Below are 19,289 nucleotides of genomic sequence, written 5' to 3'. Positions count from 1 at the left end.
TGGAGGGGGATTTGCGCTCAGCCGATCAGCTGAAATGGCAGTATTTTTGGGTGTGTGTGTGTGTGTTTGGGGAGGGCTTTAATTTGGGGTGGGGGTGGGTGATACAAAAAGGACCATTCTCTTACCTTCAGACCAAAATACGTTTTTTTTTTTTTTGTAAAAAGAAAAAAGTTTAATTCTATTAAAACTTCAATTAAACTAATAAAACTTCTTTAAAAAAAAAATAATAATTCACTTCGCCGCTGATATTGTTATTCCCGGAGGACGTTGAAAAAAAAATGAGTGGGGGGGTTGTTATTTTATTTATTAATTACATTTATATGCCGCCCGTCTCAGGATCAAGTGACTGTTTTTCCATCCGGTTTCAAAGGGTTTTTTTTCCGCCCTTCTCTTAAATAAATGTGGGGTTTTTTTGGCCTTCTAAGGCACCAGGGATCAACTAAACCCTTGTAAGTCGAGGGCTCACTTGCCCGTATGTGGCGAAGAGACAGAAAACTCGTCTTATTTTAATAAAGACTGGATATTCTTTATTGCCTTACAACATCCAACTGGGGGCGAGTGCCTGGGGGGGAACACTCAACATGGAAACGTTCACACGCGTGGAGCCAAGACACGCAAACCACGGAAACTCACGGGGGGAAGGACGAGGGTGGGGGGATGTCAGGGCGAGCCCCCCCCCCCCCTCTTTCACCGGAGGGCCGGAGTGACGGTGTCGTTTTGGGAAAAGGGAGGCCTCTTCCCCAGTGGGGGGGGAGGGGGGGGATAACACAACTTTTTACAACAAGCGGCCTCTGCATTCGATGGCACCGCAACAACACAAAAGTTTCTTGCCTTCGACGCTTCCTACTTCGTAGTTGTAATCCCAGGTGAGTTCCGTCCCGGCCCGGATTCTCCTGCGGAGGGAAGAAGACAAGGCAGGTTAAGCAACGGGCTTTTGAAAACGGGTTCTGGATCCTGCTAAGCCGGGGATTTTACAGGTACAGGTTGACAAGAGTTGGAAGGGACCTTGTAGGTCATCTAGTCCAACCCCCCCCGTCCTCCCAAGCAGGAGACCCCATTTCTAACAGAGGGCAGTCCAGTCTCTCTCCTTGAAAGCCTCAAAACGATGAAGCGCCCACAACTTCTGAAGGCAACTTTTGTTCCATGGGTGGGTTGTTCTCCCTGTCAAGAAAGTTTCTCCTTATTTCCAGGTTGAATCTCTCCTCGGTCAGTTTCCATCCACTCTTCCTTGTCCGGCCTTCAGGGGTTTTTACAAAATAGCTTGACCCCCCCTTCCTCCTCTCTGGGGCAGCCCCTCAAATATTGGAAGGCTGCTCTCCTATCTCCCCTGGCCCTTCGGTTCATTAAAATCAGATTAACGTCAGATTAACAGAGTTGAAAGGGATCTTGTAGGTCATCTAGTCCAACCCCCCCCAAACTCAGATATTGGAAGGCTGCTCTCCTGTCTCCCCTGGTCCTTCTCTTCCCTAGACTAGCCAGGCCCAGTTCCTGCAACCGTCCGTCGTATGTTTGAGCCTCCAGTGTCCCCTAAAATCATCCTGGTTGCTCTTCTCTGCACTTTTTCTAGAGTCTCAACATCTTTTTTTTTTTTTATAGCGCGGTGACCAAAACTGGATGCAGGACTTGTTCAAAGCCAGCACATTTCATGCCAGAATTGGATGCTTCGTTCTTTCTTCCTCCCGGCTCTGCCTTTTTCCCTTCTAAACTCAACCCTCCAAGCGGGCAGGGGAGTTGCGAACGCGGTGTGGAAATTGCGCGCAGAAATCTCTCGTAACGGATTTTTCTGAGAAGTGCTGATTTTTTAAAGAGTCTGGGGGAGATTCCCTTGAGAAACGTCCCTTTGGATGAGCCTCTTCCACCCCCTCTGGAAAGGAGGGGAACCCCAACTTTTCTTTGAGGGGGGGGGACGGGACTTACTTGCTGGCGAAGAAGGCCACCCAGGGAAAGCGGAGGTCATGCGTGTCCACGAAGACGTTCTGGACGAAGAGGTTGGGGCTGCAGCTATGCTGGGGAAGGGGAGATGAAGGCCCAGCTTCAAGGTCTTTGCTGGGAATCCCAAAGCTGCTTCTCCCCCCGCCCCACAAGAGGCAACTGGATTTTCTGTTGTTTTTTCCTTGAAGACATTTCGCTTCTCATCCGAGAAGCTTCCTCAGGTTCTGACTCCACTATTCAGTCAGAACCTGAAGAAGCTTCTCGGATGAGAAGCTAAACGCTCTTCAAAGAAAAAAACAAACAAACAAACCAGGAAGTGCAAAAAGCAATTTTGGGACAAGCAGGACCATGGATGACTCAGAATCCCCACAGGACAGGGGTCCCCAAACTTGGCAACTTTAAGACTTGTGGACTTCAGCAGGTTTGGAGACCTCTGCCATAGGTGCTTTGCTGGGAAGCAGAGGAAAAAGGCCCAGCCCCGGGTGAAGAGGGGACAGTCTCCCAGGGACGGACCAGGAGGGATGCAGGAAGGGGAAGGGAGCCAATCCAGGCCCATCCCAGGGAGGGGGAACCCCCCAGATCTCCCCCCCGGTGGGGGGGCTCTTACATTGAGGTAGCGTCCCAGGTTCCCCTCCAGCTTAGCGTCGATGATATAGCAGGACTCTTCCCCGTCGTAAAACTGCCGCGTGTTCCGACGCGTAGCTGCGTTCTCCCCCGAAGCCAGGTTGGTTGCCTTGATGGCGATGCCGTGCGTGGATTTCAAGGCGAAACCCCGGGTGGATTTCACGGCCACCTGCCTCTTCACCGCGCCTGCAAGAGAAGGGGGAGGCTCCGTGAAAAACGCTCCTGCCCGAGCAGAGTGGGGGTTGGGGTTGGGCTGGATGACCTCCAAATCCTTTCCAACTCTGTCATTCCACCTTCCAAACCAGAGGGGAACTCAGGATCCAGCAGTAGCCAATATAGAATATAGGCATTCCTTGAGAATTCATTTAGTGACTGTTGGAAGTTACAACGGCCCTGTGGGAGGGGGGGGGAGGGAAAAAGTGACTTAAGGGCCGGTTTTCACCCTTATGACCGTTTGCAGCATCCTCCTCATGGTCACACGAGCGAAACAGCTCGGGGACTGCCTTGTACGTAAGGCCGGCTGCAACGTCCCGGGGTTCACGGGATCAAAACTGGGACACTCGGCAAACGGTCTCACATTTATGACATTCCCCTTTTGCGACCTTCTGCCAAAGGAAGCCGACAGAGGACGTTCTGGATCCACTTCCCTGGCGTGGGGCTGACTCAACCGACGGTGAGGGTTCGCTGAACCGCCGCCACGTCGGCGAGAAAAAAGGGGTCGCAAAAACGGGCCGTCGAAAGCCCCTCCGCGAACACCCCGCCCTCGGCGGCGCCAACGTGGGGCCCGATTTGCGGCCGTTGCAAGGCGAGGACTTGGCCGTAGCGCCTCCTAGCCCCCCCCCAAGGGAACCTTCCCGATCCAGGAGCAGTCTATCTCGGGGCCGGCCTTCCCGCTCACCCATCCTGGCCGGGACGTTCTTCTTCTGGCTGCCGGCCATGTCTTCCTCCGACCCGGACGAGATGGTCTGGATGTCGTCGCTGTCGTTGGTGTGGTTGACCTGGACGGGGCCCGAAGCCGGCCGGACGTTGTCCCCGTCGCTGTCGGTGCTGCTTGAGAGCATCAGGACGTCCTGCTGCGGAGGAAGAGAGACTTCCCAGAGGGTGGGTTTCTCCTTCGCCCTCGGGGAGAGCGACCTTGTCCCGAGTTCGGTTCCAGACCCGCCTTTGAACCCTCCACCGAAAATCCCCCCCACCCCCGCCGGCCCCCAATTTTCCTCCCCTTCCCACCCTGAAAACACAAGAGGTGGAGGAGACCACCCCCCACTTACGTCTGGGTTCTGGCCTTCGGAGTGCCTCCGGCTCTGATGGGAGGTGGTCTTGCTGGTGGGCCGCCGAGCCCCTTCGGGGATGGGGGGGTTGGGGTTGTAGCCGTAGACCCTGCTGGTGTGGCTGGGCCTGAGGAAGGGGGGGCGGCAGAGAGAAGCCGGGGTGAGCCCCCAAGCGCTTTGGGACCCCTACCCTGCAAGGGAGGGGGGGGGGATATGCGTTTTCTGCAGCCCTTCCCCAAATTCCAGAAAGGTGGTTTTTTTTGGGGGTGAAGGGGGTCAGGAAACACCGGAAGGTCTTACGTGGGTTTGCCCGGATCGTCCGGTTCCTGCGGGGGAAAAAAGAGAGAGAATTCTTTCTTTTCCTTTCTCCTTCTTTCCTCCCTCCTTCCTTCTCCTTTTTCCTTCCTTTTCTTTCCTCTTTCTCTTTTTCCTTCCTTCCCTTCCTCCAATGATTCCGGGCAGCTTTTCTGCTCCAGATTCTCCCCTTCAGACGGTTCTGCAACAATCGTCGCTCGGCTTCTATCACTCGCTGGCGAAATTTAAGGTCCCTCCCCAAACCCCCCCACTGGGAAGGGGTGTTTCCCCTCCCTGTCCTCCCCCAGGACTTTTGACAGCCTGCTTTGGTGGAGTGGGGAGGGGGGAGTTGTCCTCCAGACTTCCCCACCCGCTCCTGCCGCTCTTCTGCGCCGAGACCCCCGTACCTCTTTCTTCTTCACCCCCTTCATCTCCCCCTCCAGGCTGGGCTCCTCCTTGGCCGGCAGGAGTCCGGGGGTCGCGCTCTTCTCACCCTCTCCGGGCTCCCCCTTCACGGGGGGCTCCCCTTTCACGGGGGGCTTCCCCTCGGCCGCCGCCTCCTGCATCCGGAAGGAGGAGCGGCTGTCGCTGTCCTGGTATCCGTCGGCCACAGTGTTGGAGCTGAGCCAGGAGGCCACCTTGTTCTTGGAGGTCTCCTCCGAGACGGGGGGCTTGCAGGGAGGGGGGGCCTCCTCGTGGCCGGCCAGCCGGCCCGGCCCGGAGTCCTTGGAGGCCGTCTCCGACAGGCCGTTCTCGCGCTGGCCGCGGGTCTGCCGGCGGGTGGCGTAGCTGCGCCAAACCGAGCTGGTGCTGAAATCCTCGTCTTTGCAGAAATTGTCGTCCGAGCTCTCCTCGTTGGACTCCTCCGCTTCTTCCGTGCCAGAGTTGTCGTCCTCGTTGTCCCTCAGGTTGACGCCGCTGCTGTCGGAGGAGCACTTGGCCTCGCTCTCGTAGCCCTCCTTGGAGTTCTCCACGCTCTCGATGTGGTCCAGGTTGGCGAAATACTCGTCCCCCATCTCCAGGCCCTCCTTGTCCGCAAAGTCGTCCGTCAGGATCTTCCCTGAAGGAGAAAAAGGGGGGGGGGGCTCGGAAGCGCGTTCTCCCTGCGTCTCCCTGGATTTGCCAGCCGTGAGGACTAGAAACTTGTCCTTCCCAGAGAGAGATCCCACTGGTTTGACAGCAGAGGTGGGGGAACCGCGGCCCTTTTAAGGATGGCTGGACTTCAACTCCCTCCGGCATTCTGGGAGTTTGCAAAGTCGGCACAAAGTCGGACCCGTGTCAGCTTTGGAATCGTTCTGAAAAGCTGCCACATAGCTGCGGAGTAACGGAGGGGGCCGATACTATTGGAGTAGCTTTCAGTAGACAAAATAAATTCTCCCGTACTTCAAGGTCAACGTGAATGGCACAGAGAGAATTGGAGCTGAGGGGGGATTGGTTCACTTGATGTAGGATTTTGGGGGGGGAGGAAAAGGGGAGGGGTCATTGTGGGGAGTCTGGGGAAAACTTCAGTTTAGGAATTCCACGGATGTGCCACGTTTCTATTCTAATCAAAGTACCCTGAGATTATCTTTGTCTTGGGAGTTACTGGCTGGAATGGATAATCTTTGGGAGGCTGAAAACAAGGCTGGCTGAGGAATTCTGGGAGTTGAAGTCCACGACTCACCCAAGGGCCACAGTTCCCCACCCCTGTTTTACAGGGAGCAGCCGACTTACAAACTCCTGCTTAGTGACCGCTTGAAGTTACAACAGCGCTGAAAAAACCCCGTTAAACGGGGAGCCCAGGAGGTGAATTGTCCGCTCAGGACCCCCAGAATCCAGGGGCCCCACCCACGTTGGTCTCCCCAGCTGGTCTGAGAACTTTGGGTTCGACCTCCCCGAGATCAGCTGCTGGGCCCAATGCAGACCGGTCTGGGAAATCCACCCAGGGGCTCCCAGGAAGGAAATATCCTAGTGGGGGACACGGGGACGGGACTCTGCGCCCCTCCTGAAGTCGCGGAGTTGTGGCCGACGCTCAACACGGCTCAATTAGCCACGATTTGGGCATTAAGGGCCCCATCACGATGGGGCTGGCCCGCGTTGGGAGTCTTAAACTGGGAGCTCGGATGGACGCGGGAGTCCTTGCCAATAAAGAGGACAGGTAAGGCCATAGCCCACCTGGGTCCGAGGAGGGGCACGGCCGCCCAGCCGCCTTCCCGCTTCCCCCTCGGCCTGCCCAGCTTGAGAGCTTCCCCTGTGGAACCGCAGCCTTACCGGCGTAGATGCAGACGAAGGAGCCCTTGGCGATGTCGTCCAGGCAACGGATGCCCCAACCTTTGTTCTGCGTCTTGAAGAGCTGCAGGCGGACCTGCAGGCCGTGTTGGACCAGGCGGTTCGTGCACATGTTCAAATTACACTTGCAGCACTTGTTGCACTCGTACACCCTGGAGGAGACCCGGGGGAAGGGGGTGGTGAGACGGACGCGCTATTCACGCTCAGGAAGCGATCAGGACCTGAGAAACCATGTGCCACACACCGATCCTCTCCTTAGCGGGGTGGGGGGGGGGGGAAACCACCTGAATTTCAGAACGAGTAGCTTTTTTGGGGCGGTGGGCAGACCGTGGTAACCTCGGTCGTGAAGGGGCCCGTCGTAGGTTGAGGATTGCCCCTCGATGGGAACGAGCACACGGGAGTGAAAGCCATTCCTTTTGTTCAGCTGGAAATTCAGGAGGGGTTTTAAGGCTGAGGGTGGATCCTGGCTCTGCTCTCTCCTCTGGGGGAGTCTCGCCCTTCCCCGAAGAGCCCCACTCACCCCGTGGGAGACACTCCTCCAGCCGCTTGTGTTGGTAGCCGGAATTGTGGTTGATCTGCCCTCCGGGGGTGCAAGCCGTGGCCTGGACCGACAGCTGATGACAGGCACATTTCGACCTGGGGGGTTGGGGGAGAGAAACGGGGTGCCACTGCAGCTTCTCGGTGGCAGGAACAAACCAGATCCCAGGGTTGGATCTGCCTTGAAATTCAAACCATGGTTTGGAGCCCTTCCTAGAAAACAACCAGGCTGAGCCCGAGAGAGGGAGGGCTCAAGCACGTCATGAGCCTGGAGTCCATTTGTGCCCACAAGAGATCCAAGTCCTCCCCGCCTTGAATTCCTTATCCGCTGCCAAATTGCTTTGACTATTAGTCGTTCGGATTCTTGTAGAGCGCTTTCGCTCGCCAAAAAAAGCGTAATTTATGTTTATTTTGAATTGCCTGGATGTCCCTAATTTCCTCCCGTTTGACAGCCTTTGGAGACCCCTGGGGTCCCCTCTGAGCCCCTCCCCAGGCAGCTAAACCCCCTCCCCACCTGCGTTGGCTGCCTAGTTCTTCTCGAGACGAACCGGGGAGTTGGTTGTGCAAATGTAACGCTTAGAAGAGGGGGCCGGGGGCGGGAAACACACTCACTTGTCCCTGCAGCCGTCCTGGCAGTCGCAGCCCACCAGGAACTCCCAGCCGGTGTTGATGAAGACCCCTTTCCCCGGGATCCGCTCCTTGCTGTAGGCCACCTGGGGCGGCGGGGTGCTGTCGATCTCGTTGACGCAGGAGAGGGGCACGTCCTCCTGGCCCTTGGTGATGTCCGCGATGTAGTAGAAGGGCTTGTACGGCTGGAACTTGCGGTCGACCAGCACGTAGGGGTCCAGGCAGAACATCTCCAGGAAGAGGAAGTCGCAGTCCGTCTCGAAGAGGTAGCGCTCGATCTCGCTCATGCTGCGCAGGCAGAGGCCGCAGGGCGTCTTGTAGATCACGTGGAAGCCCGTCTTGCGGTTGATCCGCCGGCGGGCCGTCATGCGGCGGAAGTCGTAGAGGAGCGGGATGAGCAGCGGGTTGCGGCTGCGGTGGAGGTCGGGCCGGAGGGGCCGCACCCGGCTCAGGCACTTGTAGCTGCAGACGTGGGGCAGGTAGAAGAGCTTCTCCACGGGGGCCCGGTAGGAGGGCTCGCTGGGGACACGCTCCATCATGCTGTGGAAGGACGGGAGGGGGCCCGCCGTGGGTTGCGCCCCGGAGAACCTGCCACGTGGTGGGGGGGGAAGAGAGAGGGGGGGGAGGGCCAGAAAGGCGGCCTGGGTGACTCAGCAGAGCAACTCTGGGAAGGGACCCTGGAGATCTTCCAGTCTGCCCCACCGTGGCTGGGGGACAAACTCCCAGAATGCCCGAGCCAGCGCGGGAATTCTGGGAAATGAAGTCTATGAGTCCCAAAAGAAACATGGTTTCTATCCCTAGACCATCTTGGAAATCCTCCAGGGTTAGAGCACCCACAACTCCTAGTAGCAAGCCGTTCCACCAGCTAATCCCCCTTTTCTCTAGACTGGAGACCCCCCAGTTCCTGCCACACCGTCTTTCCTATGCTTCAGCCTCCAGCCCCCCCGGTCCTCTTTGTTTGGGGGGAGGTGTTTGGGGATCCTGATGGGAAACGCCCCGCCCTGCCTTGTTTTGGGACCTGGGTCCGCTCCTAGTCCTTGGCCACAAAGGGAAAGGCGTCTACAGCAGAGGCCTCCAAACGTGGCTGCTCTTAAGACCCCTGGACTTCAACCCCCAGAATTCTCCAGCCAGCTTGGGGGATTCTGGGACTTGAAGTCCACAAGTCTTAAGAGCGGCCACGTTTGGAGGCCTCTGGTCTACAGAGTCCCAGAACAGGATGCTAAATTGGGAGGCTCCTTCTTCCCGAGCAGGAGGAGGAGGAGGAGGAGGAGGAGGAGGGGGCCTTTCAAAGGACGGGGCCCCTTCTGCTCTCCAGCCCCCGAGGCTCACCTGAACTGCTGGGTCACCCCTGTCCGGCCAACCGGAGGCGTTTCGCTCAGGACAGGAGAGGAAGGAGGGGAGCCGGCCGAGCCGGGACGCAGGAACGAGGTGCTTTTCTTCGCCACTTGCTGTTTTTTGGCCTGAGCCAGCTGGCTTTCCGAGCTGCGGGATTTCCAAAAAAAAAGAGAGAGATTTTTCCAGCTGGTCCTCGACTTACAAATCTCTCCCTGATGGTGAGTTTCCCTCCGGTGCTTCTCGTCCTGCCTTTGGGTGCTTTGGATAATGTGGGGGGTGGGATTGTGCCTTTCGGGGTTTCCTTCCAGAGGGGGACCCCACTCCCCCCCACACCCCCAAGAAACAGGGACTTACTCCGACTCCCCAAAGAGGGAGAGCGCCGGCTGGGAGGTAGTGAGGAGAACTTGGGGTTCAGTCGGCTGGAGCTGCTGCTGGGGGCTGGTCCCCGTCAGGTCGTGGATGTACTGCACCACCGGGCCCTTGGTCCGCACGGCCCCTGGGGGGGGGAGAGGCAGGGAGGGAGGGGGGGGCTAGTCAGTAATTGGATCACAACAGCAGCAGCACTGAGAGAGGAGAACGAGGGAGAGAGAAGGAAGCAAAGGCGCCTCGCAACGAGAGGCAGATTCTCGCTGGACGGAGCCTGCAGACAGTCACTGGTCACCTGCTGGACTTAGAGCGGCTCACTTAGTGACCATTCCGAGTGGCAACCGCAGGGGAAATTGTGCTCTGTTGGGTCAGGGAGGGGAGGACCACCGGCATCGATGGGCCGCCCCCTCGGACTTCCCCTCTCCAGCCCCCCCCGGCTGTTTCCCGGCCGGGGGGTCGTTCTAAGGGGCGACGTACCCACGTTGGGCCGCATCCTCATCTGACCGCTCTGCTTCTTGTCGTGGGTGGAAGCGGTGGACGTCTTCATGCTGAACATGGGCTCCAGGCGAGTGGAACCCCGATAGATCCACTCGCAACGTTTGTCATCCTAGCAGCGGCAGAGAGAGAGAGAGAGAGAGAGAGAGAGAAAGAGATAGGCAGAAAGAGAAAGGGATAGATGGAGCGAAAGATAGATTCAGAGAGATATAGATAGACAGACAGACGGGGGAGAGAGAGAGAGAGAGAGAGAGAGATGAAGAGAGAGACAGAGAAAGACATAGATTCAGAGAGATATAAATAGACAGACAGAGTAGATAGAGGCAGAGAAAGAGAGAGAGAAAGAGAGAGAGAGAGACAAGACGTTGGCCATGCTGGAAGCAGAGGTCAGCGGAGGGGTGGGAAGGGGGGGGGCAGAGAATCTGGGCATGCCACGGGTGTTGGGGGGGGGGTCTGGCCCTTCAGTGGGGGCTCTGGGCCCCTCCTACCAGGAAGAGGATCTTGACCAGGCTCCCGTCCACTTCCTCCACGCGCGACTTCCACCAGGTGCCCTCCCACTCGGTCTTGATCTGCTGGCCGCTCTTCAGGAGCACCATGGGCCGGTTTGGGTAGGCCGTGACGTATTCCTCGATGAAATCCCGGCAGGAGACGTCCTCAATGTCCTCCCAGGACTTTTTGACTGCGCAAAGGAGACGCAAACCCCCCGTCATTCCTACCAGGGCGCCCTCCACGGAACGAGAGCTCCTTCAGGGGCCGCTCCAAAGGGACGACGGCACACCCAAAGGAAAGGGGCTCAGGGCCCCTGCCGCACATCCGCCCGCTCACAGGATCAAAATCCAGGCATTTGGCAACCGGTTCGTATTTATGACGGTCGCAGCGCCCTGGGGGGAGGGGGGGGTCATGCGATCCCCTTTTGTGACATTCGGACAAACAGAGTCAACAAGGCAGGTTCACTTAACAACCGTGTGGTTAAACTAACAACAGCAACGGTTCACTTAACAACCCAGGCCAGAGACCCTCGAACGGAGTCAACGGAAGCCCCCCCCCCCATTTGCTCCTTTGGGGTCTACGGGATAACCGGGGGGGGCGGGGATTGCAGAAATATTCTTTCACTCTTTCTCTTTCTTCTTTTCTTCCTTCCCTTTTCTTTTTTCTTTCTGCCTCTGTGTCTCTTTCTTTTTTCCTTCCTTCCTTCCTCTCTCTTCCTTCCTTCCCTTTTCTTTTTCGTTTTCTTTTTTCCTTCCTTTTCCTTCACTCTTTCTCTATTCCTTCCTTCCTTCCTTCGTCTGCTCAAACCCCGAGTCAAGAGGGCTGGTTCTACTCACGGGGCCTGCAGATGAGGTAAAGCTCCGGCTGGATGACGTAGGAGGCGTAGCCGTCGTCGAAGAAGATCAGGAACCTACAAGTGGGAAAGGGAGGAACTGCGCGTTTCCGTTTCCCCGCTTCCGAGACACGCCGGAGGGAGGCAGGCAGGCGCCAAATACCTGCCCAACCTTAATTCGGCCACAGATTTGCCTTTTCTGGGCTCGCTCTTCTAAACGGAGGGATGCCGTGGAGCCTCTGGGCTGAGGAATCAGGAGTGACTACTTCGTCCTTCCCGCTTTCCCTTCCTCCTCCCTCGTTTTTAAAACCCGGCCGCGGCTTGCCCTGACCTCATCTTATTCTTGACGTTGGGCATCTCGGCCACGATTCCCGCGTAGAGCCAGACCTGGTTGCCGTCTTTGTACTTGGCCACAACCCGGCTGCCGACGTTCAGCCTCTCGGGCACCGGGTGGCTGTCGTAAGCGATGTGGTTGCCCGAGAGCAGGCTCTTCCCTTTGTTGTCGAATTTCACCTTGTATTTCTTCCCAGGACCTAGCGGGACGGGAGGGAGGGACGTTTGGTTCGAATTGAAAGCGAGGCTCTAGTCCTCAGGATGACCAGAGGCAGCTGGTCAAGAGGCAGAACTATCACTTGCCGGAGAGAAGGCTGTTCAAAACATATAGTTCTTCCTCCCCCCCACCCCCCCACCCCCAAAATAGAGGCACGGCGATTAGGTAGGCTGAGGAAGGCTCCAACGGTAATGTCAGCGCTCCGCAAGGACCAAACCCCGAGGCAGCCATTTCTCAAAGTCCCGTTTTATTAAAGTTGACCTTCTGAGGGTCCCAGATTTTCCCCACAGGAATTCAAAACATCAAAACGCCAGAAATTTTGAAATCCAGAGAGGAAAATAAACATAGGACACTGATAGAAAAAGGGGGAAAATTACATGCGGTTAATACTAAACCAACTCAAAATGTGCTTTTACGCTTTGTCTCTCTCCTTTCCTTCCTTCCTTCCTTCCTTCCTTCTTTCCTTCTTTCCTTTCCTCCCTTTCTCTTTTCTTCCTTTCCTCCCCTTTCCCTCTTCCTCTCTCTGGTGTTTCTGGTTTTTCTTCAAAACCAGTTTCAAGAGATAGCTTAACCCCTTTGGGTGCAAATCTTGAGTTTAGAATAGAATAGAACATATTTGAATAGGAAAGAATAGAATAGGATAGAATTAGAATAGAACATATTTGAATAGGAAAGAATAGAACAGAATGTCAGCCTTCAAAATCTTCCTCTTTTCCTCTGCTTCTTTCTGGCTGCCATGAGTAACGGGGGGTGGGGTGGAAGGGGAGAATGTATGGGATGTAAACGCTGCAAGCGTTGCTAACTAATATTGTATAAACTGGGGAGGGTTTCTCACTCCTGCTTATCTTTCTCTGCGCAACTGCAACCCTTTATCTGAGTAAGCCAAGGTCAACTAATCATCACCACCTGGTGATGTCCGCATGATGTATTTCACAACTTTTAATTGGAGGAACCGTTCGAACTGTTGCGGGTGGGAACATTTCACTCCCTTGATATATGTGATGCGCGTGCCTAATTACCCAGATCCAGAATTTCTTGTTGCTACCACTGACCTCCAGTAAAAGACATCTTTTCTCTAATTACAAGAGCCTTAAGTATTTCTTTCCCGGATTTTGAACGGAGCACCAGCTGACACAGAATTAGAATAGAATAGAATTAGAATAGAACAGAATAGAATTCTTTTATTGCCCAAGTGTGATTGGACACACGAGGAATTTGTCTTGGTGAAAAATGCGCTCAGTGTACCTAAAGAAAAGATTAAATCTTGATGCAATCTTTTCAAACTGTACAAGGCTTGGCCAGGTCTGCTATTATCCCGGGGACGGTTGTGGGGAGGATTTCCTTACCAACTGTCTGGATGGCAATCAAGGTGCCTTTGTGCCAAGTCTTGGTCCGTTTCTTGCCCAGGATACGATCACCAACCGTGAGGTCGCCATCGTGGGTGAGTTCACAGCCAGGGCTGACGTGCTGCAAACCTGTCGGGAAAAATAAAGCATGGGTTTTTTGGGGTTTTTTTTTTGTGGGGGGGGCAATATTTTAGAAGTGGTTTGCCCTTGTTTGCTTCCCAGGGCTGAAAAGAGAATGACTGGCCCAAGGTCGCCCAACTGGCTCTGTGCCTAAGAGGGACTAGAACTCACCGCCGCCTGGTTCCCACCCTGCTGGACCCGAACTGTTTTTCACTGATGATGATCAAGATCAGAAAAGAAACCAGGACACCAAGCAACCAACTAACATTCATGCATTTTGGGAAGGCAGAAAAGAGCCACACAAAAGAGCCAGGCCAAATTTTAGAAGAAATTTCTATTCATTTCATTTCTCCCAAACGAAAATTGGCTTGCTAGTCCTCATGCTTTCAGAAGGAAGTTAGAAAAAGAAGGGGAAGAGGAACGAGGAGGCAACGCCCAAACTTCAGAATTAGGATTTCGCCGGACGGGGCACTAATTCTGCGGCCGACTTCACCATTGAGAGCCCCGTAAAAATATACTTTATCTCTACCGGTTCCCGGGGTCTCTGAGACCGCATTCTTTCCGGAGGAAGTCTGGATTTCGAACAGACCCCCCCCGAGACTGCCTCCCCCGCCCGCCCCCCCAAGGCAATTGGGTACAGCACCCACCTCTCTGGGAATCCAGGCTGCCCGACTTCTTGTTAACGGCGTCCATGAACTTCTGAACGTCTTGTGCGGATTTCCTCATGGCAGCCATAGCTTCCCGGAGCTGCAAGTGGCGAAAGCAAAGAGCAAAACGTTCGATTTCCTCGCTGGGAAAAAGGACCGAAGCGGAGGATTCAGGCGGGGGACCCAGAACAGCTTCGCCAAAGGAAGGAAGGAGTTTAACTCAGTGCTGCTGGGCTGGTGCCGAGTTAAACCTTCCCGCTTTAATGGCATCCCCAGGACTGAAGTACAGCTAGTCCTCGACTTACAGCAGTTCATTTAGTGACCACCGCAGTGCTTCCGGAGTCGTGCCTTTTGCAGAGTCGGTGAGGAAGCTGGGATTCCCTTAACGACTGACTAAGGTGTTCCTAACTTAATTGCAGTGACCTGTTCTGACCCAGGCGTCGTCAAAACGGAATTAAACGCAAACGTGTTTTAAAAGCAGAACCTGTTTTATCGCAACGCTGGGAATTGCTTCATTCCCAGCCAGAACCAATTATAAGCGGTTCCCCAAGATAAGCATCTGCCTTTCGGTGCTGTGGAACGTTGCCAGAAACAGAAGTATCCAATTAATTATAACAGAAACCAAGCACCAGAAAAAACCAACCAGAGTACACAGAGCTGCAAGGACGACTTAGAATCTATCAAACTACTTTGCTTCCTGCAAAGAGTTCGTCCTTGAGGGCTGACTTTTATCCCTGAGGGGAGGGGCCATCGCTTCCCAGCCTTACTCCCAAGTTGCCCCTTCTGTTTCCGCTGCTCTCGCCTTCTAGCAGCTCTGCGCGGACGCGCACTGGGAACAGGTTCCCCTTGTTCCTCTGCCTCGCTGCTGCCAGACTCCGAAGGCTCTGGACCCCACTCCCAGATGGTCCCGGCCCCATCCCTGCATCGGACGTAGGACCCTCGTCCAGGTCCTCTCCAGACTCTCTGACTGGTCCCCTTTCTTCCTCACTGTCCGATTCCGCTGCTGGCTGCACCGGCTGCTGGCAAACCACAATATGACCTACTAAACTGGCACAAAAAGTCGTAAAATGAGGCAAAAATCACTTCACCGACGTTTCACTCAGCCATGGAAATTTTGGAGTCAATTGTGATTGTAAGTCGAGGACTACCTGTAAACTAATTTTTCTCTCCCACGAGACAAGCTATTTCATGGCTTCAGTTCGCCTATGGAAAATGCCCACCCTTCGCCCTAACTGGGAAACTAGGTTTCTAACTGGGTTATATTTTTCTCCTAACTAGGTTCATGGTTTAAGCCGTGGTTCCCCCTTCTGGTCCCACAAACTTACCAGGGTCTGGTCCTTTGCAATTTTGTTACTCGGATCTTCTGCAACGGAAAGGAAAGACAAAATGAAATCACAGTGGTTGTTTTTTTTTTCCCCAGCCGAAAAATATCCAGGCAGGAGGTCCTGATTCGGATCACAACCGATGGATGCAAAGTCAAGCCAACGCCGGCTGACCCCGACCGGCGCCCCACCTGAGTCCACGCTCATGACGTCATCCTCCTCCTCGTCCTCATCGGGGATTTCAATCACTTCCATGGGTTTGCCGGAGCTGTTCTCCGAATCCGAATCCGTCTCTCGGTATTCCAGCCCCAGGTTGACGTAGATGTCTTTGACCAGCACTTCGCATTTATCCACCGCCCTGGCAGGTAAACGGAAGTCAATTGGATTAAGGCAGAACCAGAAAATCGGAGCTCGGGTGACCTTTCTAGAAAACAGGATTAAATTCAGGTGGTTCTTGACTCGCAAGAGTTTTTGTTGAGGGGCCAAAGTCACAACGGCACTGAAAAAAGGGGCATTTTCCACACTTACAACCCAACGTATGATAGTCACAACTTAAGGCTCTGTTATGGCTGTATCTCAAGGACTGCCTGCACACTTTATACTTTTGAGTTGCCAGCTTTTTTAGAAATGCAAAAGGGCACCAAGAGGCCAGACCGTTTTGCTTACTTCACGGCGTTTTCAAGGAGCTGGTCGACATGAGCCACTTCCGCCTCCTTCTGTTTCACACACTCCTCCAGGCGCCCCAGTTCCTCCTTCCGCTGCTTGATGTACTCCGATTTCTCCAGCTCCTCTTCGATCAGCTGCTTGAGGTCCTCCAGGGAGATGCCCATCTCTTCCATCACCTCCCGCTGGAGCTCTAAAATGTCTTCAGACTCCGCCATGGCAGCAGAACCTGAAAGGGCTCAGAGAAGAAGAGCAAATGACCTAGGGCAGCCGAAACATCCTTCTATCCCAGCTGGGTTGTAGTTTTTTTTTTTCCAATTTCCTTCTGATACGGTACAGATCTTGCCGACGTCTGAGAAGAACGTACGTGCCATGAAATCTAACTTTCTGGCACAGAAATTTAGGGACAGTTCAAACTTAGATCGTAACTGCAGTATTTGTTTAGCCGGACGTTGTTAGGAAGAAAAATAGTGGATAGGAAGAGAGACCTCATCCTCAGCCCCTACTCGCCTAGAGAGATTTACTCATTTACTACTAAGTGTTGTTATAATCTTCAACTTCCCTCTATCCTTTTCGCGATTGATATCCTGCCTTTATTTTTAATCATTTAAATTTAATAGTTTAATTTAAACAACGTAACATGAAGAACAGACCTAATACTTCTTTCTTCCTCCTATTTTCCCCACCATAATAATCCCGTGAGGTGGACTGGGCTGAGAGAGTGACTGGCCCAACATCAGCCAGCTGGCTTTCATGCCTAAGGTGGGACTAGAACTCGCAATCTCCCAGTTTCTAGCCTGGGGCTTTAATCACTAGAGCAATATCTATTTCGCCATGGTTTTTCCTACTTTCTCCAGACACAGGGTGCAGTTGGATTTTAAACCTGAGCATCTTTAAGAGAAGATGAAAACGTAAGATACGTACACAAAAACAAACATACAAACAATAATATACAACTATATATAAAATAACTAGCTGGATACCCGTGCTTCGCTATGAAACTATGTGATCGGCCTTGATAAAGCTCGAAAATTAAACTAAGATTCCACAGCGGATGTCCCTCTTGTCATCATCATCACCAATAAAGTATATCTGGAGAAATGAAGGCTGCTGCTGTGACCCCACCGTGATACTCCCTATCTTGTAGTAGACCTGACACTTTGAATGTAGGCATAAAATTTCCCTCCTTCCCCTCTCTGGCTCCAAAATGCATCATTTGGAAGCATCCGTTGTACTTCCGGACAGCAGAAAGTGATCTGCCATTGGATGCTGGTGGGCGAGGCGGCTGTGTAAGGGTCCAGGGTAGGGAGCTGGACTTTACCGCCATTGCAGCACATCCCGGGTCTCTCATCCTGCCACTTCGGGGCACGGCAGCAGGCACAGGGTAACCGAGGTCCTAAATCAACAACCTTTCCCCTGGAGTAGTCAATCTGAGGTTCATATTTAAGACCAGACAAATGCTTATTAGTCCAAGGCGTTGGTCTGATTTGTGATCTCTTTTTATTGTATCTAGCGGTAGCTGCCTGATTAACATAGGGGTTTTTAGAGGCATACTTTTTCACAGCCTCTCTATTGACTTTGGGGTGGTGTTGACGATACTTTTTGGCAGCTTTCCTTAGTTGTGTTTTCCTAATCGCATCTGTAAATCTTCTCCTGCGGTTTCTCCCTCTTTTCCCTTTAACCGGTGTTACAGTAGAAGGGACAGAGTTGTCTGAACCGAGGAGGTCGGTGGAAGAAGTGAGTTGGGGCGGTGATTGAAAGTCAAAAGGGAATATCACTCCCGCCGCCTTGAGTCTGGAAGCAGTTCCATAGGTAGAAGACGTAGACATTTGGGTGAGGTGGCAACGTTTCGTACTGTAAGGAGCCCCAGACCGCTCCCGAGTGAAGGCGTCGAAAGTCTGGCAGTTTGAACCGAGCTAACGGAATGTGAGGCAACTGGCAGTTGGACCAGAGTTCTTTCCAGGTGGGGAGGGGAAGCAGAACTCCTTAGCATCAGAGCGTCTTAATAATAATATAGGAAACACTCTTAATGCTCTGATGGTCATTTGGAAAAATCTTTTCTTAGGGAGACCCTAGAAGCCAAGAGGAACATTCGGGCCCAATTTCAAGTTTGTAGGCTTTACGGAGCTGGAGATTCTGTGATGACGCTTGAGGGGTATTTCACTTTTATAAAATAAAAAAATACACTGGGAAATATTAATTAATTCTTAATTCTGGAGAGCAAGCAACTGGTTCATCAGTTCAGACAATTGGGGATGAGTACGCTCTCGAGACCCCGCAGAGGAGCACACGTCGGTCTGGTAGGATTTAAGCACCCAGAGTTGCAAGTGGGGCGGGTATAAATGCCACAAATAATTATTATTATTTGATTTTTTTTTTTGCTTTTAGTTATGGAAAGCTGCAGGTAAAAAGGTTTAGTATGGGAGATAAAAACAGGTCTTTTTTTTAAACCTTTTTTTAATACGGATTTTTTTTTTTTTGCACAAATGCAGAGATGATGGGTTCTCTGCTGGGAAGAGATCCCCACTTGCACACAAAGAGGGACCCTCCAGTTTGGGGGGGGCGGGGTTTCTGCTCTAAATATGTCTGACTCTCCCTTGGGCTTTGCAACCCCCACCCACCCACCAAGCCACAGCCCGCCTTTAACCAAGATTTAAGACGAACCAGGGTTAGTTCTATGCCCTGGGATGGCTGTGCCCATGCAGGCTGAGCCCAATGGGCATTGTAGTCCAAGACCTTTGCTCACTCCTGCCTGCTCCCCATTTTGCCCCCCCCCCCGCGTTCTGACCCCGGTCCCCAGAGGACCCTTCCCTTGCAGACCCTCCATGCAACCCCTCCCCTTCCAAAGCAGCCCCCCCACAACCCCAGCCCCTCTCCAACTCACCTTCTCCGCCCGGGGGGGCGGGAGAGGAGGGGGGACTTATTTTGCCTGGAACCCAATTCGGTTTCGCCGGGGGGGGCGGAGGGGGGCAGTTTAGGCAGGACAGGAAATCCATTCAACGTGCTTCCGGGGGCGGGGCGTCGCTCGCGCGGGTGAAGATGTGCGCATGCGCCCTTGGGAAGGAGGCGGGCGGCGCGCAGGCGCACTTCGAAGCCCCTGGTTGCGAACGAAGAGGAAGCAGTGCGCATGCTCCGTTCTTTTGTTTTGCTTTTTTAAAAAAACTTAAATAAATGACAGCAGCTTTGCTTTTCCAGAAAAGAAAGTTTTAAATTTTAAATTCGGCAGAGCCGTTTGGCTTCCCTGGGCAAGGAGGAGATAATGCAGCTTAGAGTGTCCTTTGGGGTTATAGGACGCACAAATAAACGGGAAAGAAAAGTCCAGAGGAAGATTCAATTAATGCTTTTATATGCAGAGTGAATAAGTTACACATAAAACTTCATTGATCGATAAAGGGAAAGAAGGCAGCTGATGCTGCAGAGGCCGCTTCACAGAATGAAACAGAAATAGAATGCTGGAGAAGTTATTATTATTATTATTATTATTATTATTATTATTATTATTATTTTATTATTATTATTTTGCTTTTACATCTTGCAAGCAGAGACGAGTCTCCACCCTAAACTTGAACAGAAG

General features: G+C 53.4%; 1 protein-coding gene across 2 annotated transcripts; it reads right to left on the bottom strand.

Annotated features, from left to right (window-relative positions):
- Positions 1-504: 504 nt before the first annotated feature.
- On the bottom strand, positions 505-18,744 carry SETDB1 (SET domain bifurcated histone lysine methyltransferase 1). Of its 2 annotated transcripts, none has more exons than XM_087913962.1 (22): positions 18,600-18,744; positions 15,719-15,944; positions 15,244-15,410; positions 15,056-15,093; positions 13,731-13,830; positions 12,964-13,092; positions 11,399-11,600; positions 11,072-11,145; positions 10,235-10,425; positions 9,729-9,858; positions 9,240-9,381; positions 8,880-9,032; positions 7,536-8,138; positions 6,903-7,022; positions 6,369-6,538; positions 4,526-5,178; positions 4,125-4,150; positions 3,825-3,951; positions 3,455-3,626; positions 2,540-2,742; positions 1,918-2,006; positions 505-893 (listed from the first exon to the last, which is right to left on the bottom strand). In XM_087913962.1, exons 1-22 carry the CDS (start codon positions 18,709-18,711, stop codon positions 776-778), a joined length of 3,945 nt encoding a protein of 1,314 aa, XP_087770088.1. In that variant the 5' UTR covers positions 18,712-18,744; the 3' UTR covers positions 505-775. The 2 variants fall into 2 exon arrangements, with proteins under 2 accessions (XP_087770088.1, XP_087770089.1); XM_087913963.1 differs by having other exon boundaries at positions 15,056-15,090; positions 18,600-18,694.
- Positions 18,745-19,289: the final 545 nt, after the last annotated feature.

The sequence above is a fragment of the Pseudonaja textilis genome, chromosome 16 (assembly GCF_049901715.1).
Source record: "Pseudonaja textilis isolate UNSWEBS1 chromosome 16, rPseTex1.2, whole genome shotgun sequence".
Classification (NCBI taxonomy): Eukaryota; Metazoa; Chordata; class Lepidosauria; order Squamata; family Elapidae; genus Pseudonaja; species Pseudonaja textilis.
Note: the sequence above shows the minus strand (reverse complement) of the source record. Positions and strands in the feature narration are given on the sequence as shown.